Here is a 23118-nt window from a genome sequence, read left to right on the forward strand (position 1 = left end):
GTCCTGAACTCTAGAGCCCATGTCTTTGAGTAGGGTCCTTTCAGGCCTCAGTAACTTATTGATGAACTCTAGAGCCCATGTCTTTGAGTAGGGTCCTTTCAGGCCTCAGTAACTTATTGATGAACTCTAGAGCCCATGTCTTTGAGGCCTCAGGCCTCAGTAACTTATTGATGAACTCTAGAGCCCATGTCTTTGAGTAGGGTCCTTTCAGGCCTCAGTAACTTATTGATGAACTCTAGAGCCCATGTCTTTGAGTAGTGTCCTTTCAGGCCTCAGTAACTTATTGATGAACTCTAGAGCCCATGTCTTTGAGTAGTGTCCTTTCAGGCCTCAGTAACTTATTGATGAACTCTAGAGCCCATGTCTTTGTCCTTTCAGGTACTTATTGGGTCCTTTCAGGCCTCAGTAACTTATTGATGAACTCTAGAGCCCATGTCTTTGAGTAGGGTCCTTTCAGGCCTCAGTAACTTATTGATGAACTCTAGAGCCCATGTCTTTGAGTAGGGTCCTTTCAGGCCTCAGTAACTTATTGATGAACTCTAGAGCCCATGTCTTTGAGTAGGGTCCTTTCAGGCCTCAGTAACTTATTGATGAACTCTAGAGCCCATGTCTTTGAGTAGGGTCCTTTCAGGCCTCAGTAACTTATTGATGAACTCTAGAGCCCATGTCTTTGAGTAGTGTCCTTTCAGGCCTCAGTAACTTATTGATGAACTCTAGAGCCCATGTCTTTGAGTAGTGTCCTTTCAGGCCTCAGTAACTTATTGATGAACTCTAGAGCCCATGTCTTTGATGTAGGGTCCTTTCAGGCCTCAGTAACTTATTGATGAACTCTAGAGCCCATGTCTTTGAGTAGGGTCCTTTCAGGCCTCAGTAACTTATTGATGAACTCTAGAGCCCATGTCTTTGAGTAGGGTCCTTTCAGGCCTCAGTAACTTATTGATGAACTCTAGAGCCCATGTCTTTGAGTAGGGTCCTTTCAGGCCTCAGTAACTTATTGATGAACTCTAGAGCCCATGTCTTTGAGTAGGGTCCTTTCAGGCCTCAGTAACTTATTGATGTACTCTAGAGCCCATGTCTTTGAGTAGGGTCCTTTCAGGCCTAGGTAACTTATTGATGAACTCCAGAGCCCATGTCTTTGAGTAGTGTCCTTTCAGGCCTCAGTAACTTATTGATGAACTCAGAGCCCATGTCTTTGAGTAGTGTCCTTTCAGGCCTCAGTAACTTATTGATGAACTCTAGAGCCCATGTCTTTGAGTAGTGTCCTTTCAGGCCTCAGTAACTTATTGATGAACTCTAGAGCCCATGTCTTTGAGTAGGGTCCTTTCAGGCCTCAGTAACTTATTGATGAACTCTAGAGCCCATGTCTTTGAGTAGGGTCCTTTCAGGCCTCAGTAACTTATTGATGAACTCTAGAGCCCATGTCTTTGAGTAGGGTCCTTTCAGGCCTCAGTAACTTATTGATGAACTCTAGAGCCCATGTCTTTGAGTAGTGTCCTTTCAGGCCTCAGTAACTTATTGATGAACTCTAGAGCCCATGTCTTTGAGTAGTGTCCTTTCAGGCCTCAGTAACTTATTGATGAACTCTAGAGCCCATGTCTTTGAGTAGGGTCCTTTCAGGCCTCAGTAACTTATTGATGAACTCTAGAGCCCATGTCTTTGAGTAGGGTCCTTTCAGGCCTAGGTAACTTATTGATGAACTCTAGAGCCCATGTCTTTGAGTAGGGTCCTTTCAGGCCTCAGTAACTTATTGATGTACTCTAGAGCCCATGTCTTTGAGTAGGGTCCTTTCAGGCCTCAGTAACTTATTGATGAACTCTAGAGCCCATGTCTTTGAGTAGGGTCCTTTCAGGCCTCAGTAACTTATTGATGTACTCTAGAGCCCATGTCTTTGAGTAGGGTCCTTTCAGGCCTAGGTAACTTATTGATGAACTCCAGAGCCCATGTCTTTGAGTAGTGTCCTTTCAGGCCTCAGTAACTTATTGATGAACTCCAGAGCCCATGTCTTTGAGTAGTGTCCTTTCAGGCCTCAGTAACTTATTGATGAATTGAGCCCATGAACTCTAGAGCCCATGTCTTTGAGTAGGGTCCTTTCAGGCCTCAGTAACTTATTGATGAACTCTAGAGCCCATGTCTTTGAGTAGTGTCCTTTCAGGCCTCAGTAACTTATTGATGAACTCTAGAGCCCATGTCTTTGAGTAGGTCCTTTCAGGCCTCAGTAACTTATTGATGAACTCTAGAGCCCATGTCTTTGAGTAGGGTCCTTTCAGGCCTAGGTAACTTATTGATGAACTCTAGAGCCCATGTCTTTAGGGTCCTTTCAGGCCTAGGTAACTTATTGATCCTTTCAGGGTCCTTTCAGGCCTCAGTAACTTATTGATGTACTCTAGAGCCCATGTCTTTGAGTAGGGTCCTTTCAGGCCTCAGTAACTTATTGATGAACTCTAGAGCCCATGTCTTTGAGTAGGGTCCTTTCAGGCCTCAGTAACTTATTGATGTACTCTAGAGCCCATGTCTTTGAGTAGGGTCCTTTCAGGCCTAGGTAACTTATTGATGAACTCCAGAGCCCATGTCTTTGAGTAGTGTCCTTTCAGGCCTCAGTAACTTATTGATGAACTCCAGAGCCCATGTCTTTGAGTAGTGTCCTTTCAGGCCTCAGTAACTTATTGATGAACTCTAGAGCCCATGTCTTTGAGTAGGGTCCTTTCAGGCCTCAGTAACTTATTGATGAACTCTAGAGCCCATGTCTTTGAGTAGGGTCCTTTCAGGCCTCAGTAACTTATTGATGAACTCTAGAGCCCATGTCTTTGAGTAGGGTCCTTTCAGGCCTAGGTAACTTATTGATGAACTCTAGAGCCCATGTCTTTGAGTAGGGTCCTTTCAGGCCTCAGTAACTTATTGATGTACTCTAGAGCCCATGTCTTTGAGTAGGGTCCTTTAGGGCCTCAGTAACTTATTGATGAACTCTAGAGCCCATGTCTTTGAGTAGGGTCCTTTCAGGCCTCAGTAACTTATTGATGTACTCTAGAGCCCATGTCTTTGAGTAGGGTCCTTTCAGGCCTAGGTAACTTATTGATGAACTCCAGAGCCCATGTCTTTGAGTAGTGTCCTTTCAGGCCTCAGTAACTTATTGATGAACTCCAGAGCCCATGTCTTTGAGTAGTGTCCTTTCAGGCCTCAGTAACTTATTGATGAACTCTAGAGCCCATGTCTTTGAGTAGTGTCCTTTCAGGCCTCAGTAACTTATTGATGAACTCTAGAGCCCATGTCTTTGAGTAGGGTCCTTTCAGGCCTCAGTAACTTATTGATGAACTCTAGAGCCCATGTCTTTGAGTAGGGTCCTTTCAGGCCTCAGTAACTTATTGATGAACTCTAGAGCCCATGTCTTTGAGTAGGGTCCTTTCAGGCCTAGGTAACTTATTGATGAACTCTAGAGCCCATGTCTTTGAGTAGGGTCCTTTCAGGCCTCAGTAACTTATTGATGAACTCTAGAGCCCATGTCTTTGAGTAGGGTCCTTTCAGGCCTCAGTAACTTATTGATGAACTCTAGAGCCCATGTCTTTGAGTAGGGTCCTTTCAGGCCTCAGTAACTTATTGATGAACTCTAGAGCCCATGTCTTTGAGTAGGGTCCTTTCAGGCCTCAGTAACTTATTGATGAACTCTAGAGCCCATGTCTTTGAGTAGGGTCCTTTCAGGCCTCAGTAACTTATTGATGAACTCTAGAGCCCATGTCTTTGAGTAGGGTCCTTTCAGGCCTCAGTAACTTATTGATGAACTCTATTGATGTAACTCTTGATGAAGAGCCCATGTCTTTGAGTAGGGTCCTTTCAGGCCTCAGTAACTTATTGATGAACTCTAGAGCCCATGTCTTTGAGTAGGGTCCTTTCAGGCCTCAGTAACTTATTGATGAACTCTAGAGCCCATGTCTTTGAGTAGGGTCCTTTCAGGCCTCAGTAACTTATTGATGAACTCTAGAGCCCATGTCTTTGAGTAGGGTCCTTTCAGGCCTCAGTAACTTATTGATGAACTCTAGAGCCCATGTCTTTGAGTAGGGTCCTTTCAGGCCTCAGTAACTTATTGATGAACTCTAGAGCCCATGTCTTTGAGTAGGGTCCTTTCAGGCCTCAGTAACTTATTGATGAACTCTAGAGCCCATGTCTTTGAGTAGGGTCCTTTCAGGCCTCGGTAACTTATTGATGTACTCTAGAGCCCATGTCTTTGAGTAGGGTCCTTTCAGGCCTCGGTAACTTATTGATGTACTCTAGAGCCCATGTCTTTGAGTAGGGTCCTTTCAGGCCTCAGTAACTTATTGATGTACTCTAGAGCCCATGTCTTTGAGTAGGGTCCTTTCAGGCCTCAGTAACTTATTGATGTACTCTAGAGCCCATGTCTTTGAGTAGGGTCCTTTCAGGCCTCAGTAACTTATTGATGTACTATTGATGTCCTTTCAGGCCTCAGTAACTTATTGATGTACTCTAGAGCCCATGTCTTTGAGTAGGGTCCTTTCAGGCCTCAGTAACTTATTGATGAACTCTAGAGCCCATGTCTTTGAGTAGTGTCCTTTCAGGCCTCGGTAACTTATTGATGTACTCTAGAGCCCATGTCTTTGAGTAGGGTCCTTTCAGGCCTCAGTAACTTATTGATGAACTCTAGAGCCCATGTCTTTGAGTAGGGTCCTTTCAGGCCTCAGTAACTTATTGAAGGATTGTAGTTGTCCAAACTCAACGGTAGCAGTTGGAATGTGTCTGTCTGAGTCAATGAGTACATTTCAGACTCCTGCTGCTTCAGTCACGCTGGCTGAACTTGGAATAGATACCAGCCTTCAGAACACAATGGACGGACAGACATATGGGAGAGACGGGACAAAATAAAAATAAAGGATGACGACCTGGGTCAGAAGGAAATGTTGGTGATGGTGAAGCAGGGATGTGCAGGGAAGGAGGGATTAGCGAAGGTGAGGATGGAGGAGAGGTCACTGGGGCAGCGAGAAAGGCTTTCTCCTGGCCGTAGCAGGGAACGTGATGGGCCTAGGTAACGCGTGGAAGTTCCCCTACCTCTGCTACAAAAATGGTGGAGGTGAGTCCATGAAGGAGAAGGTGCACTGGTTATTCAAATGATGATCAGCTGAACAAATGAGGAACTTAGACCATTTAAATGCATGTATCATACAGTATCATACATTATGTTCTCTCTACCTGATTAGAGGCCTGTGTTGACTTCCACTCTCAAACCAGACAGATGAACTCAACCTTTGCAGCCACTGAATTCTGGGAGTAAGTTTACGGATGCAACATACAGTGAGGAAAAAAAGTATTTGATCCCCTGCTGAGTTTGTATGTTTGCCCACTGACAAAGAAATGATCAGTCTATAATTGTAGTGGTAGGTTTATTTGAACAGCGAGAGACAGAATAACAACAAAAAAATCCAGTAAAACGCATGTCAAAAATGTTATAAATTGATTTGCATTTTAATGAGGGAAATAAGTATTTGACCCCCTCTCAATCAGAAAGATTTCTGGCTCCCAAGTGTCTTTTATACAGGTAACGAGCTGAGATTAGGAGCACACTCTTAAAGGGAGTGTACACTCTTAAAGGGAGTGCTCCTAATCTCAGTTTGTTACCTGTATAAAAGACACCTATCCACAGAAGCAATCAATCAGATTTCACACTCTCCACCATGGCCAAGACCAAAGAGCTCTCTAAGGATGTCAGGGACAAGATTGTAGACCAACACAAGGCTGGAATGGGCTACAAGACCATCGCCAAGCAGCTCGGTGAGAAGGTGACAACAGTTGGTGCGATTATTCTCAAATGGAAAAGAAGAACTGTCAATCTCCCTCGGCCTGGGGCTCCATGCAAGATCTCACCTCGTGGAGTTGCAATGATCATGAGAACGGAGAGGAATCAGCCCATGGGAAGATCTTGTCAATGATCTCAAGGCAGCTGGGACCATAGTCACCAAGAAAACAATTGGTAACACACTACGCCGTGAAGGACTGAAATCCTGCCGCTCCCGCAAAGGCCCCATGAACATCTGAATGCCAATGAACATCTGAATGATTCAGAGGACAATTGGGTGAAAGTGTTGTGGTCAGATGAGACCAAAATGGAGCTCTTTGGCATCAACTCAACTCGCCGTGTTTGGGAGGAGGAATTCTGCCTATGACCCCAAGAACACCATCCCCACTGTCAAACATGGAGGTGGAAACATTATGCTTTGGGGGTGTTTTTCTGCTGGTACTGCAGGGGACAGGACAACCTCACCGCATCAAAGGGACGATGGATGGGGCCATGTACCGTCAAATCTTGGGTGAGAACCTCCTTCCCTCAGCCAGGGCATTGAAAATGGGTCGTGGATGGATATTCCAGCATGACCCAAAACACACGGCCAAGGCAACAAAGGAGTGGCTCAAGAAGAAACACATTAAGGTCCTGGAGTGGCCTAGCCAGTCTCCAGACCTTAATCCCATAGAAAATCTGTGGAGGGAGCTGAAGGTTTGAGTTGCCAAACGTCAGCCACGACACCTTAATGACTTGGAGAAGATCTGCAAAGAGGAGTGGGACAAAATCCCTCCTGAGATGTGTGCAAACCTGGTGGCCAACTACAAGAAACGTCTGACCTCTGTGATTGCCAACAAAGGTTTTGCCACCAAGTACTAAGTCATGTTTTGCAGAGGGGTCAAATACTTATTTCCCTCATTAAAATGCAAATCAATTTCTAACATTTTTGACATGCGTTTTTCTGGATTTTTGTTGTTGTTATTCTGTCTCTCACTGTTCAAATAAACCTACCATTAAAATTATAGACTGATCATTTCTTTCATGGGCAAACGTACAAAATCAGTAGGGGATCAAAGATCAGCCAGTTGGCCACAACATTAAAGACCATGTTTGTTTGTGGGGGGGGGGGGGTCAGGTGCTGCTGTGTCTCACCCCTCTCGCTGTGTCTCTCTCTCACTGTGTGTGTCTGTGTAGCTGTGATCTACTCAAACCGCTCTTCTCCTGTCCCCAGAGTGAATGTATGTGTCCCAGATGTTTGACTACTATGCCTGTAACGGAACCCGTCTGCTCTCCCTCTCTGTGTTCGAGGCCATGGAATGGATATTTGGTGAGGCTGATCAAAATACACGGCTCAAAAAAATAAAGGGAACACTTAAACAACACAATGTAACTCCAAGTCAACCACACTTCTGTGAAATCAAACTGTCCACATAGGAATCAACACTGATTGACAATACATTTCACATGCTGTTGTGCAAATGGAATAGACAACAGGTGGAAATTATAGGCAATTAGCAAGACACCCCCAATAAAGGAGTGGTTCTGCAGGTGATAACCACAGACCACTTCTCAGTTCCTATGCTTCCTGGCTGATGTTTTGGTCACTTTTGAATGCTGGCGGTGCTTTCACTCGAGTGGTAGCATGAGACGGGGTCTACAACCCACACAAGTGGCTCAGGTAGTGCAGCTCATCCAGGATGGCACATCAATGCGAGCTGTGGCAAGAAGGTTTGCTGTGTCTGTCAGCGTAGTGTCCAGAGCATGGAGGCGCTACCAGGAGACAGGCCAGTACATCAGGAGACGTGGAGGAGGCCGTAGGAGGGCAACAACCCAGCAGCAGGACCGCTACATCCGCCTTTGTGCAAGGAGGAGCACTGCCAGAGCCCTGCAAAATGACCTCCAGCAGGCCACAAATGTGCATGTTTCTGCTCAAACGGTCAGAAACAGACTCCATGAGGGTGGTATGAGGGCCCGACGTCCACAGGTGGGGGTTGTGCTTACAGCCCAACACCGTGCAGGACGTTTGGCATTTGCCAGAGAACACCCAGATCGGCAAATTCGCCACTGGCGCTCTGTGCTCTTCACAGATGAAAGCAGGTTCACACTGAGAACATGTGACAGACGTGACAGTCTGGAGACGCCGTGGAGAACGTTCTGCTGTCTACAACATCCTCCAGCATGACCGGTTTGGTGGTGGGTCAGTCATGGTGTGGGGTGGCATTTCTTTGGGGGGCCGCACAGTCCTCCATGTGCTCGCCAGAGGTAGCCTGACTGCCATTAGGTACCGAGATGAGATCCTCAGACCCCTTGTGAGACCATATGCTGGTGCGGTTGGCCCTGGGTTCCTCCTAATGCAAGACAATGCTAGACCTCATGTGGCTGGAGTGTGTCAACAGTTCCTGCAAGAGGAAGGCATTGATGCTATGGACTGGCCCGCCCGTTCCCCAGACCTGAATCCAATTGAGCACATCTGGGACATCATGTCTCGCTCCATCCACCAACGCCACGTTGCACCACAGACTGTCCAGGAGTTGGCGGATGCTTTAGTCCAGGTCTGGGAGGAGATCCCTCAGGATACCATCCGCCACCTCATCAGGAGCATGCCCAGGCGTTGTAGGGAGGTCATACAGGCACGTGGAGGACACACACACTACTGAGCCTCATTTTGACTTGTTTTAAGGACATTACATCAAAGTTGGATCAGCCTGTAGTGTGGTTTTCTACTTGAATTTTGAATGTGACTCCAAATCCAGACCTCTATGGATTGATACATTTGATTTCCATTGATAATTTTTGTGTGATTTTGTTGTCAGCACATTCAACTATGTAAAAAAAAGTATTTAATAAGAATATTTCATTCATTCGGATCTAGGATGTGTTATTTTAGTGTTCCCTTAATTTTTTGGAGCAGTGTATATTTGTCACATACACGTGTTTAGCAGATGTTATAACTAACTTGGAATATATTTCTGTCAATGATTGTATGCCCTCTTTTATGTCCAATAAAATATATATAAAACATACATTTACAAACATACACTTGCTTTACACAAGCAACTTGAAATGATGGTAGTGTTCTCAACAGCAACAAAAACCACTGATTTGGAGTTACTTTAAATGTTAAAAGTGTATCTTGATGTTGAAGAAATCCTAATTTCCTCTCGTCTCTCCCAGGTGTCATTTATCTGCTCTCTGGTGGAGTACCAGCACCTGACCTTCAACCGCTGGTATGTGTACCCAGGATGGGTGTATGTTCTGGGCTGGCTGTTGGCCCTCTCCTCCATCGTCCTGGTCCCCGTGGGGGCCCTGCTACAGATCTGCACCGGGACAGGCCGTCTTAGAGGTGAGAGTGTGACTGGTGTTCAAAAACAGTTTTCTTCATGGATTGGTCATAGGATCATTATGTTTAAAAGATCAAATTGGAGGACTTATAGATCTGAAATTATTTTTGTAAACTGAGTGGGTAGGTATAATTTATTCACCTAAAAATGACCATAAAGTATTGAAGAAACCAACTAACTCACTTAAATCATTACCCATTAAAGTTTTGACATGTTGATGTGCTGACTTTCCCCTCAACTCACCAGCATTTCCTCCACCCGTGTCGGCTGGACCATGACCTCCGGTTGACCCGGGAATAGAAAGACTAAGCCGGAGCACATGACCTCTGGAGCAGAGATGGAGGTACTCATGAGCGCAGCAGGGGAGACCACAGACAAATGAACTGACACACACCTAGAAAAGCTTCTGTGTCAAAGTTCTTTGTGTACTGATCATTTATCTTAACACAACACCTAGCTGGACTCTTGTATCCTTACCAACATGTTGAGAGAATACCATTGATAATGAACAATGGCGCATTTTTCAATACAGTGTCATCATGTTCCATATTTGAACAGTGTGTCACCACAATACATTTGAAAGAACATAGCCCAAGCACAGAGCGAGCAACAATGCAGATTGTCATTGTACTAAACAAAACACAATGTTCTTTCAACTGTCCCGGCTCAAGGCTTAACATGGGTTACTGGCAGCTCATGACGTACTTCCTGAAGTCACTCCAGTTTACATGGTAGCAGTTGTAGTCACTACTAAAGGGTCATCTCATTCTGTCAGTTTCTTATTATGAAAGACCATTTTTGGCCAATATAAAGCAACTCTTTAACTAATAGCATTTTTGTTTACGTAAATTAGTGCTTTACCTCAATTACATTTTAATAATACTTATTAGACATCAGAAACATTGGTGAATTCCCCACAAAATGATGCTTATCTAAAAACACAAATTAAAGTAGATTAAAAAATAAAAAATAAACTGTCTTTATGTAAGATATGTGTGCACTGGAAATCCCTTGAATGAGACTCAAGAAGCAAACACATACACACCTGCTGTTGTCAATACTAAAACAATCAAATGTTAATACATCATTCCCTGGTAGGATCTCCAAGATCCTGAATGAGATATAGCCTTTTATGTTTCAATGACATCTTTAACCATACTATATGGTTATACACAGAGTGTACAGCACATTAGGAATATTGAGTTCCACCCCCTTGTGCCTTCAGAACAGCCTCAATTCATCGGGGCATGGACTCTACAAGGAGTGGAAAGCCTTCCACAGGGATGCTGGCCCATGTTGACTCCAATGTATCACACAGTTGTGTCAAGTTGGCTGGATGTCCTTTGGTTGGTGAACCATTCTTGATACACACGGGAAACTGTTGAGTGTGAAAAACCCAGCAGCGTTGCAGTTCTTGACACACTCAAACCAGTGCGCCTGGCACCTACTACCATAGCCTGTTGTTCAAAGGCACTTAAATATTCAAAGGCACTTAAAAATCCTTCTTTAACCGGTGTTCTCCCCTTCATCTATACTAACTGATTGAGGTGTATTTAACAGATGACATAAATAAGGGATCATAACTTTCACCTGAATTTACCTGGTCAGTCTGTTTTATATATGGCAAATACAAAAAGAATGTACATTGTCAGTATAATTTCTCTATACGTAGTGAAGTTCATCCAAAAGCACGTCTTGATATTCAGCTCACTAAAAGGTAAGCTGAAGATGAGTTCTTATGGCAGGCAATGAGTAGTACTCAGACGCTGTGCAGAAATACAGTGTGGCATAATGCCGTCCTGTCGACATTGTCTCACGCGTCATTAAACCTTCAACCTCTTCCCCTCAGCCACTCTAGGAATTTCGTTGGAGCTGAAGTGAAGTGACTGTTAGAGGGTTACAAACTGGCCGGGTGCCCTGCCTTTCCTTGGGCAGGTGCTAGAGAAGACCACCATGGGTGGAGCTGTCAGGGGGCATGATGGTGACTGTCTCAGGGGGTTTGGCACTGGCCTGCCCAGAGTGAGAGTGGGACATGGTGACGCTGACTGGAGAATGCTGTGACAGGGAAACAGGGCAGTACTGTGGGAGCATATCTGACATGGGGGCCAGGAGGGACGAGGGTGGGACCGGGGCCTCCACCCCATTGTGGGTATGAGTGGCAATATTAGGGTCAACTGAGTCTCTCTTGAAACTGGCGTCCCCTCCCACTCCTGGCTCTGGACTAGAAGAGTTGTGATCCTCTCCCCTCCCCAGGTTCTTCAGGCTGGGATAGCAGCCTGACTGAGCCATAACCTGGTGTATCCTCTCCCAGCCCGTGTTGGCTGTGTTGACATTGGGGTCATTATTATCAGGGTCATTGTTATAGGGGTTGTTGTTTTGGTGGCTGGCGGCCTGGTACAGCAGCTGTGTGTGCTGGCGGAGCTGAGCGATATCTCGGTCTGTGGCGTTGCTCTGGCGGAGGAGGTCCTGGGTGCGCAGCGTGATGTCAAGCAGGCCTGACTGGCTTAGGATGCTCACCGTGTTCAGGAAGCGCCTGTCGCGCGCCGCACTGAACAGGGACAGGCCTGGACCGTGCCTGCAGGGCCACCTGCTGGCCAGGAGGGGAGAGGAGCCACCGGAAGAGGAGTAGGAGGAGGCAGTGGTGGTGTCGGAGCTGGACATAGAGCGGGAGACAAAGCTGGAAAGTGTGGAGGGAGAGCGGGGGCTGGGGGAGCGGGAGGAGGCAGGGCTCCTCCAGTGGGACAGGCTTCTCTTGGGGTCTGGCTGCTTGCGGACATGTTTTCTGGATGGTGTCAGTAAGTGAGTAGTAGTGGACACCTCATCCCTCTTGTCCTCTGTACACATCCTCTTGTCCTGGCTCTGGTCCTGCCTGCCAGTCCCCTTACCATGGGGGTCCACTGGGGTTATGTCTGATGGCTTCTTACTGGGATGTGGAGCGATACGAGGGTAGGACTTAAGAATGGGCAGGCAGGTTCTGCTTTTTGTTTTCATAGCTGTGCTGTCAGATCTCCAGGACTGTGTTCTGTTGGGCTTTGGGGATGCGGCCGAGGCTTCACTGGGCTGCTGGACCAGGATCACATGACAGGGGCCAGAATCATTGGAGCTTCCTCCTCTGTTCTCCCAGTTTAGCTGGTTCTGGAGGTGATGGTCTGAGCCATTCTGGGGTGGGGGGGGATATGAAGGGAAGATGAGAAAAAGAGAGGCAACTCCTCATGCTAACACATACTGTAAAAAAAAGGGCAACTTATTTGAGTGGTCTTGCTGTAAGAGGATTGTGAACAAGGATGAGTTTGGTGCCATCAAATACATCCCTAAAACCATTTGGTCATTCATTTATTAGACAACTCATTTCCAGGTGCTTTCTTCCTCACACTCTGTCCCTGTCACCTCCTCTTCATCCTCCACCTGTCCCCATCACCTCCTCTTCCTCCTCCACCTGTAACCCCCTCTTCCTCCTCCTGCACCTGTCCCCATCACCTCCTCTTCCTCCTGCACCTGTCCCCATCACCTCCTCTTCCTCCTCCACCTGTAACCCCCTCTTCCTCCTCCACCTGTAACCCCCTCTTCCTCCTGCACCTGTCCCCATCACCTCCTCTTCCTCCTCCACCTGTAACCCCCTCTTCCTCCTGCACCTGTCCCCATCACCTCCTCTTCCTCCTCCACCTGTCCCCATCACCTCCTCTTCCTCCTCCACTTGTCCCCATCACCTCCTCCTCCTCCTCCACCTGTCCCATCACCTCCTCTTTCTCCTCCACCTGTAACCCCCTCTTCCTCCTGCACCTGTCCCCATCACCTCCTCTTCCTCCTCCACCTGTAACCCCCTCTTCCTCCAGCACCTGTCCCCATCACCTCCTCCACCTGTAACCCCCTCTTCCTCCACCTGTAACCCCCCCTTCCTCCTGCACCTGTCCCCATCACCTCCTCTTCCTCCTCCACCTGTCCCCATCACCTCCTCCACCTGTAACCCCCCTTCCTCCTGCACCTGTCCCCACCACCTCCTCTTCCTCCTCCACCTGTCCCCATCACCTCCTCTTCCTCCTCCACCTGTAACCCCCTCTTCCTCCTGCACCTGTCCCCATCACCACCTCTTCCTCCTCCACCTGTCCCCATCACCTCCTCTTCCTCCTCCACCTGTAACCCCTCTTCCTCCTGCACCTGTCCCCATCACCTCCTCTTCCTCCCTCACCTGTCCCCATCACCTCCTCTTCCTCCTCCACCTGTAACCCCCTCTTCCTCCTGCACCTGTCCCCATCACCACCTCTTCCTCCTCCACCTGTCCCCATCACCTCCTCTTCCTCCTCCACCTGTAACCCCCTGTCCCTGTCACCTTCTCTTCCTCTTCCACCTGTACCTGTCCACTCCTCTTCCTTTTTCTTCTGTCAACTTCTCTTCCTCCTCCTCCTCCTGTCAACTCCTCTTCCTCCCCCTCCTGTACCTGTCAGCTCCTCCATCTGTCTACTCCTCCTCATCTACCAATAACCTCCTCTTCCTCCTGCACCTGTCCCCATCACCACCTCTTCCTCCTCCACCTCTCCCCATCACCTCCTCTTCTACCTGTCCCTGTCACCTCTTCTACCTGTCCCTGTCACCTTTTCTTCCTACTCCATCTGTTCCCGTCACCTCCTCTTTCTCTTTATCCTTCACCTGTCCCTGTCACCTTCTCTTCCTCTTCCACCTGTCCACTCCTCTTCCTTCTTCTGTCAACTTCTCTTCCTCTTCCACCTGTCCCCATCACCTCCTCTTCCTCCTCCACCTGTAACCCCCTCTTCCTCCTGCACCTGTCCCCATCACCACCTCTTCCTCCTCCACCTGTCCCCATCACCTCCTCTTCTACCTGTCCCTGACACCTCTTCTACCTGTCCCTGTCACCTCTTCTACCTGTCCCTGTCACCTTTTCTTCCTACTCCATCTGTTCCCGTCACCTCCTCTTTCTCGTTATCCTTCACCTGTCCCTGTCACCTTCTCTTCCTCTTCTACCTGTACCTGTCCACTCCTCTTCCTCCTCCACCTGTAACCCCCTCTTCCTCCTGCACCTGTCCCCATCACCACCTCTTCCTCCTCCACCTGTCCCCATCACCTCCTCTTCCTCCTCCACCTGTCCCCATCACCACCTCTTCCTCCTCCACCTGTCCCCATCACCACCTCTTCCTCCTCCACCTGTCCCCATCACCACCTCTTCCTCCTCCACCTGTCCCCATCACCACCTCTTCCTCCTCCACCTGTCCCCATCACCACCTCTTCCTCCTCCACCTGTCACCATCACCACCTCTTCCTCCTCCACCTGTCCCCATCACCTCCTCTTCTACCTGTCCCTGTCACCTCTTCTACCTGTCCCTGTCACCTTTTCTTCCTACTCCATCTGTTCCTGTCACCTCTTCTTTCTCTTTATCCTTCACCTGTCCCTGTCACCTTCTCTTCCTCCTCCACCTGTCCCCATCACCACCTCCTCCACCTCTCCCCATCACCTCCTCTTCTACCTGTCCCTGTCACCTCTTCTACCTGTCCCTGTCACCTTTTCTTCCTACTCCATCTGTTCCTGTCACCTCCTCTTTCTCTTTATCCTTCACCTGTCCCTGTCACCTTCTCTTCCTCCTCCACCTGTCCCCATCACCACCTCCTCCACCTCTCCCCATCACCTCCTCTTCTACCTGTCCCTGTCACCTCTTCTACCTGTCCCTGTCACCTTCTCTTCCTACTCCATCTGTTCCCGTCACCTCCTCTTTCTCTTTATCCTTCACCTGTCCCTGTCACCTTCTCTTCTCCTCCACCTGTCCCCCTCTTCCTCCTGCACCTGTCCCCATCACCTCCTCTTCCTCCTCCTCCTGTCAACTCCTCTTCTTCCTCCTCCACTTGTCCCCATCACCTCCTCCTCCTCCTCCACCTGTCCCATCACCTCCTCTTTCTCCTCCACCTACCAATCCCCCTCTTCCTCCTGCACCTGTCCCCATCACCTCCTCTTCCTCCTCCACCTGTAACCCCTCTTCCTCCAGCACCTGTCCCCATCACCTCCTCCACCTGTAACCTGCCCCTCTTCCTCCACCTGTAACCCCCTTCCTCCTGCACCTGTCCCCATCACCTCAACCTTCCTCCTCCACCTGTCCCCTCAACCACCTCCACCTGTAACCCTCTTCCTCCTGTCACCTGTCCCCACCACCTCCTCTTCCTCCTCCACCTGTCCCATCCTCCTCCTCTTCCTCCTCCACCTGTCCTGTCTTCCTCCTCACCTGTCCCCATCACCACCTCTTCCTCCTCCACCTGTCCCCATCACCTCCATCTTCTCCTCCTCCACCTGTCCCCCCTTCCTCCTGCACCTGTCCCATCACCTCCCTTCCTCCCTCACCTGTCCCCATCACCTCCTCTTCCTCCTCCACCTGTAACCCCCTCTTCCTCCTGCACCTGTCCCCATCACCACCTCTTCCTCCTCCACCTGTCCCCTCACCTCCTCTTCCTCCTCCACCTGTAACCCCCTGTCCCTGTCACCTTCTCTTCCTCTTCCACCTGTACCTGTCCACTCCTCTTCCTTTTTCTTCTGTCAACTTCTCTTCCTCCTCCTCCTCCTGTCAACTCCTCTTCCTCCCCCTCCTGTACCTGTCAGCTCCTCCATCTGTCTACTCCTCCTCATCTACCAATAACCTCCTCTTCCTCCTGCACCTGTCCCCATCACCACCTCTTCCTCCTCCACCTCTCCCCATCACTTCCTCTTCTACCTGTCCCTGTCACCTCTTCTACCTGTCCCTGTCACCTTTTCTTCCTACTCCATCTGTTCCCGTCACCTCCTCTTTCCTTTATCCTTCACCTGTCCCTGTCACCTTCTCTTCCTCTTCCACCTGTCCCTCCTCTTCCTTCTTCTGTCCCCTCCTCTCTTCCTCTTCCACCTCCTCCCCATCACCTCCTCTTCCTCCTCCACCTGTTCCCCCTCTTCCTCCTGCACCTGTCCCCATCACCACCTCTTCCTCCTCCACCTGTCCCCATCACCTCCTCTTCTACCTGTCCCTGACACCTCTTCTACCTGTCCCTGTCACCTCTTCTACCTGTCCCTGTCACCTTTTCTTCCTACTCCATCTGTTCCCGTCACCTCCTCTTTCTCGTTATCCTTCACCTGTCCCTGTCACCTTCTCTTCCTCTTCTACCTGTACCTGTCCACTCCTCTTCCTCCTCCACCTGTTCCCCTCTTCCTCCTGCACCTGTCCCCATCACCACCTCTTCCTCCTCCACCTGTCCCCATCACCTCCTCTTCCTCCTCCACCTGTCCCCATCACCTTCCTCTCCTCCTCCTCCACCTGTCCCCATCACCACCTCTTCCTCCTCCACCTGTCCCCATCACCACCTCTTCCTCCTCCACCTGTCCCCATCTCCACCTCTTCCTCCTCCACCTGTCCCCTCCACCTCTTCCTCCTCCACCTGTCACCTGTCACCTCCTCTTCCTCCTCCACCTGTCCCCATCACCTCCTCTTCTACCTGTCCCTGTCACCTCTTCTACCTGTCCCTGTCACCTTTTCTTCCTACTCCATCTGTTCCTGTCCACCTCTTCTTTCTCTTTATCCTTCACCTGTCCCTGTCACCTTCTCTTCCTCCTCCACCTGTCCCCATCACCACCTCCTCCACCTCTCCCCATCACCTCCTCTCTACCTGTCCCTGTCACCTCTTCTACCTGTCCCTGTCACCTTTTCTTCCCCTCCATCTGTTCCTGTCACCTCCTCTTTCTCTTTATCCTTCACCTGTCCCTGTCACCTTCTCTTCCTCCCTCCACCTGTCCCCATCACCACCTCCTCCACCTCTCCCCATCACCTCCTCTTCTACCTGTCCCTGTCACCTCTTCTACCTGTCCCTGTCACCTTCTCTTCCTACTCCATCTGTTCCCGTCACCTCCTCTTTCTCTTTACCCTTCACCTGTCCCTGTCACCTTCTCTTCTACCTGTACCTGTCCACTCCTCTTCCTTCTTCTTCTGTCAACTTCTCTTCCTCCTCCTCCTGTCAACTCCTCTTCCTCCCCCTCCTGTACCTGTCACCTCCTCTTCCTCCTCCACCTGTACCTGTCAGCTCCATCTGTCTACTCCTCCTCATCTACCAATCGCCTCCTCTTCCTCCTCCACCTGTACCTGTCACCTCAACCACTTGTACCTGTCACCTCAACCACCTGTACCTGTCACCTCAAACTCCTGTCCCAGTCACCTCAAACACCTGTCCCAGTCACCTCAATCACCTGTCCCAGTCACCTCAACCACCTGTACCTGTCACCTCAACCACCTGTACCTGTCACCTCAACCACCTGTACCTGTCACCTCCTCTTCCACTTGTCACCTCTTCCTCCTCCACCTGTCCCATCAACTCCTCCCCCTGTACCTGTCTCCTCCTCTTCCACTTGTCACCTCCTCTTCCTGTCACCTCCTCATTCACCTGTCCCTGTCACCCCCTCTCCACTTCCTCATGTCCCTGTCACCTCCTCCATCTGTCTACTCCTCCTCTACCTGTCCCCTCCTCTTCCTCATACTCCACCTGTCCCATCAACTCCTCCCCCTGTACCTGTCTCCTCCTCCTCTTCCTGTCACCTCCTCATTCACCTGTCCCTGTCACCCCCTCTCCACTTCCTCATGTCCCTGTCACCTCCTCCATCTGTCTACTCCTCCTCTACCTGTCCCCCCCTCTTCCTCATACACCTGTCCCTATCACCTTGTCTTCCTCCTCCACCTGTCCCCTCCTCTTCCTCCTCCGCCTGTCCCCTCCTCTTCCTCCTCCGCTCCTGTCCCCTCATCTTCCTCCTGCGCCTGTCCCCTCCTCTTCCTCTTCCGCCTGTCCCCTCCTCTTCCTCCTCTCCCCTCCTCTTCCTCTTCCGCCTGTCCCCTCCTCTTCCTCTTCTGCCTGTCCCCTCCTCCCCTCCTCTGCCTCTCCCCTCCTCTTCCTCCTCCGCCTGTTCCCTCCTCTGCCTGTCCTCTCCTCTTCCTCCTCTGCCTCTCCCCTCCTCTTCCTCCTCCTCCTCTTCCTCTCCCCCTCCTCTGCCTGTCCCCTCCTCTTCCTCCTCTGCCTGTCCCCTCCTCTCCTCCTCTCCTCTCCCCTCCTCTTCCTCCTCCGCCTCTCCCCTCCTCTTCCTCTCCTCCTCCGCCTGTTCCCTCCTCTTCCTGTCCCCTCCTCCTCCTTCGCCTCTCCCCTCCTCTTCCTCCTCCGCCTCCCCTCCCCTCCTCTTCCTCCTCCGCCTGTCCCCTCCTCTTCCTCTCCCTCCTCTTCCGCCTGTCCCCTCCTCTTCCTCTCCCCTCCTCTTCCGCCTGTCCCCCTCCTCTTCCTCTCCCCTCCTCTTCCGCCTGTCCCCTCCTCTTCCTCTCCCCTCCTCTTCCTCCTCCCCTCCTCCCCTCCTCTTCCTCCCTCCCTGTCCCCTCCTCTTCCTCTCCCCTCCTCTTCCGCCTGTCCCCTCCTCTTCCTCTGTCCCCTCCTCTTCCTCTCTGTCCCTCCTCTTCCTCTCCCCTCCTCTTCCGCCTGTCCCCTCCTCTTCCTCTCCCCTCCTCTTCCGCCTGTCCCCTCCTCTTCCTCTCCCCTCCTCTTCCGCCTGTCCCCTCCTCTTCCTCCTCTCCGCCTGTCCCCTCCTCTTCCTCTCCCCTCCTCTTCCGCCTGTCCCCTCCTCTTCCTCTCCCCTCCTCTTCCTCCTCCGTCTGTCCCCTCTCCTCCCTCTTCCTCCTCTTCCTGTCCCCTCCTCTTCCTCTCCCCTCCTCTTCCTCTCCCCTCCTCTTCCGCCTGTCCCCTCCTCTTCCTCTCCCCTCCTCTTCCGCCTGTCCCCTCCTCTTCCTCCCCCTCTTCCTCTCCCCTCCCGCCTGTCCCCTCCTCTTCCTCTCCCCTCCTCTTCCGCCTGTCCCCTCCTCTTCCTCTCCCCTCCTCTTCCGCCTGTCCCCTCCTCTTCCTCTCCCCTCCTCTTCCGCCTGTCCCCTCCTCTTCCTCTCCCCTCCTCTTCCGCCTGTCCCCTCCTCTTCCTCTCCCCTCCTCTTCCGCCTGTCCCCTCCTCTTCCTCTCCCCTCCTCTTCCGCCTGTCCCCTCCTCTTCCTCTCCCCTCCTCTTCCTCTCCCCTCCTCTTCCGCCTGTCCCCTCCTCTTCCTCTCCCCTCCTCTTCCGCCTGTCCCCTCCTCTTCCTCTCCCCTCCTCTTCCTCTCCCCTCCTCTTCCCCTGTCCCCTCCTCTTCCTGTCCCCTCCTCTTCCCTCTCCCCTCCTCTTCCTCTCCCCTCCTCTTCCTGTCCCCTCCTCTTCCGCCTGTCCCCTCCTCTTCCTCTCCCCTCCTCTTCCTCTCCCCTCCTCTTCCGCCTGTCCCCTCCTCTTCCTCTCCCCTCCTCTTCCGCCTGTCCCCTCCTCTTCCTCTCCCCTCCTCTTCCGCCTGTCCCCTCCTCTTCCTCTCCCCTCCTCTTCCGCCTGTCCCCTCCTCTTCCTCTCCCCTCCTCTTCCGCCTGTCCCCTCCTCTATTTCTGTATCCATTTCTCCTTTTTTATTTGTTACTCCGTTTAGTTTTGCTGTCCTATGATTGGCCACCTCCTGCCATGTCTTTCTTCACAGTTTCATGCTCTAGTCAAGCCACCTCTTCAATGCTTTTCAATTAGGAACATTTTTTAATTGGACATTTGGTTTACTTTATCAATTGACTACTGAAATGGAACTGACCTCAAGCCTGCCTCCCATCTCTCTCACCTGTTTGAGCACCACGTCCCTGATGATGAATATGGGGGTGAGGTCGGGGCTTCCGGGGCTATGGACCAGGGTGTGATTCCCCTGGAGAGGGGCTTGCTCGGGCTTGACTTGGCTCTGTAGACCCTCCCTTCCCTGGGCTCACTCACGCTGCTGCCCTGGTCCTCTCTATCCGCATGGAGCCAGTCTGTGCAGCTGTTGTTGTCTGGAGGAGAGGAAGAAGGGGGGAGAGAGAGAGAGAGAGAGAAGCAAGTTAAGGGAAGAGATTAGTGTAAAGAATTGAAGAAATACAGATGAATTGAAGGGGCATACAGGGGGATGGGAGCTGTCCTCACAAGAAATTTGACAATTATTTTTATACCGTTTCCCACTGGTTACTGAGTGAGTCATGTGTACCTGTGAGGTCATACTCACAAGTCATCAAGGACAGTAATCTAGTACCCCTCATGAAGGAATTCATGGAATTCTATCAGCAATACTACTGAGTAGAGGGCCAGTGAGCATGTAGACTATACGTGTATCCTTCTCTATCTAGGAATACAACACCTCAGACTGGTTGCACGTCACATACTTGTCATACTGTAGTCAGTAATTCATCCTATTGGAAGCTGTGACTTGCACTGCCTGGCCTGTGTAACACTGTGTCACCCTGTGTCATGACCCCATTATTTTTATTTCTACTTTGCACATTCTTCCACTGCACATCTACCATTCCAGTGTTTTACTTGCTATATTGTATTTACTTTGCCACCATGGCCTTTTTTTTGCCTTTACCTCCCTTATCTCACCTCATTTGCTCACATCGTATATAGACCTTTTCTACTGTATTATTGACTGTATGTTCGTTTTACTCCATGTGTAACTCTGTGTCGTTGTATGTGTCGAACTGCTTTGCTTTATCTTGGCCAGGTCGCAATTGTAAATGAGAACTTGTTCTCAACTTGCCTACCTGGTTAAATAAAGGTGAAATAAATACAATTTTAAAAAATGATGGTCACACTGTCTGGCAGTGTGAGAGTTTACAGGAAACACATTGGAGTGAGAAAGAGCGAGGGGGTGGGTGAGTCTCCGGAACGTTCTCCCTCACCCGAATATCCAGAATCTTTTTCAGATCCGCAGCGAGAGCCTCTTCTGTTGGAATCTGTGTCTGCAGTACTCCTTGAGGCCAGCAGGGTGGCAGTGTTGCTCCTGTCCTCTGCATTCCTACTGCATGCACGTGGCTCTCGCCCACTTAGACAAGCCTGTTCCAGAGACATACTGCGTCCTGGTGGAGAACCAAATACACCAGAGTAACATTTCCCTGGAATATGTTTTAAAATGCATCGGCCGATGATACTTCAAAAAAGCTACTCTCATAAAAATAGAAAGACCTTGGTTCCAAGTAGCAGAAAAAAATAAAAACTCCTCACTGAATATTTTTACGTGTTGAAATGACATTATGCTGCTGGATACATAATCTCTGATTTAACTCCTCCTCCTTAGTCACTTCTCCCTCCTCAGCTTGTTCCCTTTGCCTGGCTCCTCCTCTTCACTCCTAGATACATCAGGGTCCCGTGTGTGTGGACTGTATGTGCATGCCGCGAGAATAGTGGGGGGTGCTATGTGTGTTTGGTAATATCACATCCACCCACTAATTAAACATCACCATGACAAAATACACCGTTTTTGCAAGTATTGACCAGGCATGATGGGAGACGTTAAATCATGGTGGTTACCATGGACATGATCATGAGAGCTTCAGAAGTGATTTAGCACATGAGTGGGATTCGTCTTTAGAGCAGTATACTGTATGTGGATGCAAATGTGGTTCTTTATGTAACACTGTGTCACCCTATAGGTCAACCCTGTTCTGACAGACATGTTTACACAATTTGGTATTTCCTCCCTCCATTTCTCTTTCCCCAAATCTTTGAATTTTCTCTGTTTGAGTGAGAGTATCTTATGTCCAGGATAAGAGAGAGAGAAAAAAAGCCCCGTGGTTCTGACCATTAGACTACCCACACTGTCAGCTGAATTTCAACTGTCGAGGAAAACCCATTTATCTCGTGGAGAAGAGCTTTAAGTCAGTCATGGGACTTGTAAGCAGAAATATTGGTTAAAAATCGATGTAATAAACAATAGCTGACAAAATTAAATATATTTGCACCTCAAGCTTTTTAGAGGGGCACAAAGTAACGTTGTGCGACTATATAGCCCCCTGAGAACTGACACTTTCTTGTACATGATGATACCCAATGGCAGGTTTTATGACGTTCCGACTAAGCAATTGTTTATAGGTAACTTTCTGTGGTGTTATTTTGTAAACAATAGGCCACTAGGACAAACGTGTATGATGGGTATCAAACGTGCGCTGTCACAATTTGGGGCTCCTCCCCTTTCCCTTATGTAACGTCACAACTTCGGTAGAGCAGACAAACTTGCTCTATTGCTTTGCACATTAACAAACGCGATATACCAAACGCACGAAATAAGTCAGAAATAATTAGGCCTAATAAATAAATCAAAGAAATAACATGACAACTATATTTGTCAAATGTTTAAATACTTGCTTAAGTATGGTCAGCAGGTTTAAATCAGGTCAAAAAGTCCACATATAAAGCAACTGTGGTCAGTGCACCTTTTACATTAAATTATTGTTTCAAAAGTCTCCGTCTCAAAGTATATATATATTTTAAAAAATCAACAACATCTTACCTCCAATATCAAGTTGGACTCTTTGCCACTGTTGGTTCACTTCACTTGTATAGCGCTCAGTCTCGCCGTATTGTTGGCTAGAGCACCTAATTTCTAGCTCTATCTTTCAACGTTTCCCTAATGTCATGTCATCTATGCGTGTCTATCGCTGCGTTTCTATTACATCTATCTCATTCAATGTATAAACTAGCTAACGGGATGTGAACACTGCTGTTGCCTAACGGTTAGATCCTACGAAACGAGTCCCAGTTCCAAAATTGATAATCGGTACCCAACCTGAAAATGTCCCCGCCTCCTAGACCTCCCGGCGGGTTTCCACTAGTTGCCACAGCCACAAAGTCTGAATTGGCTACAGGCCTATTGTAAACATTTATGGGAAAAAAGAATGTGCTTTTTGATCGTAATTTAAATTTAAGTATAAGTATATGGTTTAGGTTAAAGTTAGGTTTATAATCGAATTTTAATAAGATACATTGAATAAATATTCAGGGTTTATGACTTTGTGGCTGACTAGTGACGACCCTTCCCTTGCTAGAATGACAAACGGTTTCCGTCGATATCAAGAGATTGGGGCGGAAGCACAAGCAATCTGGGAGGATGTAGTATAATAAAGACTACTTCGTTGTCTGGGCACGTGTAGGGGTGGGG

The 23118-nt window shown here is 49.4% G+C and overlaps 1 protein-coding gene and 1 pseudogene across 2 annotated transcripts; one reads left to right on the forward strand and one right to left on the reverse strand.

Moving 5' to 3' along the window:
* Positions 1-4445: 4445 nt before the first annotated feature.
* Positions 4446-10108, forward strand: LOC115141981 (sodium- and chloride-dependent GABA transporter 2-like). 2 transcript variants are annotated; one of them, XM_065000505.1, is made up of 5 exons: positions 4446-5074; positions 5202-5271; positions 7011-7106; positions 8954-9122; positions 9367-10108. In XM_065000505.1, exons 3-5 carry the CDS (start codon positions 7020-7022, stop codon positions 9396-9398), a joined length of 288 nt encoding a protein of 95 aa, XP_064856577.1. In that variant the 5' UTR covers positions 4446-5074; positions 5202-5271; positions 7011-7019; the 3' UTR covers positions 9399-10108. The 2 variants fall into 2 exon arrangements, with proteins under 2 accessions (XP_064856577.1, XP_064856576.1); XM_065000504.1 differs by having other exon boundaries at positions 4446-5271.
* Positions 9970-22995, reverse strand: LOC115141980 (CLOCK-interacting pacemaker-like; annotated as a pseudogene).
* Positions 22996-23118: the final 123 nt, after the last annotated feature.

The sequence above is a fragment of the Oncorhynchus nerka genome, linkage group LG14, assembly GCF_034236695.1.
Source record: "Oncorhynchus nerka isolate Pitt River linkage group LG14, Oner_Uvic_2.0, whole genome shotgun sequence".
Lineage (NCBI taxonomy): Eukaryota > Metazoa > Chordata > Actinopteri > Salmoniformes > Salmonidae > Oncorhynchus > Oncorhynchus nerka.

What these genes read in the sequence shown, in the direction of transcription:
- LOC115141981 (XM_065000504.1), top strand. Translation starts at nt 7,020, where the DNA reads ATGTGTCCCAGATGTTTGACTACTATGCCTGTAACGGAACCCGTCTGC. An exon ending in GGCCATGGAATGGATATTTG is followed by an intron (nt 7,107 to 8,953) that starts GTGAGGCTGATC and finishes CGTCTCTCCCAG; the next exon opens with GTGTCATTTATCTGCTCTCT. An exon ending in CGGGACAGGCCGTCTTAGAG is followed by an intron (nt 9,123 to 9,366) that starts GTGAGAGTGTGA and finishes TCAACTCACCAG; the next exon opens with CATTTCCTCCACCCGTGTCG.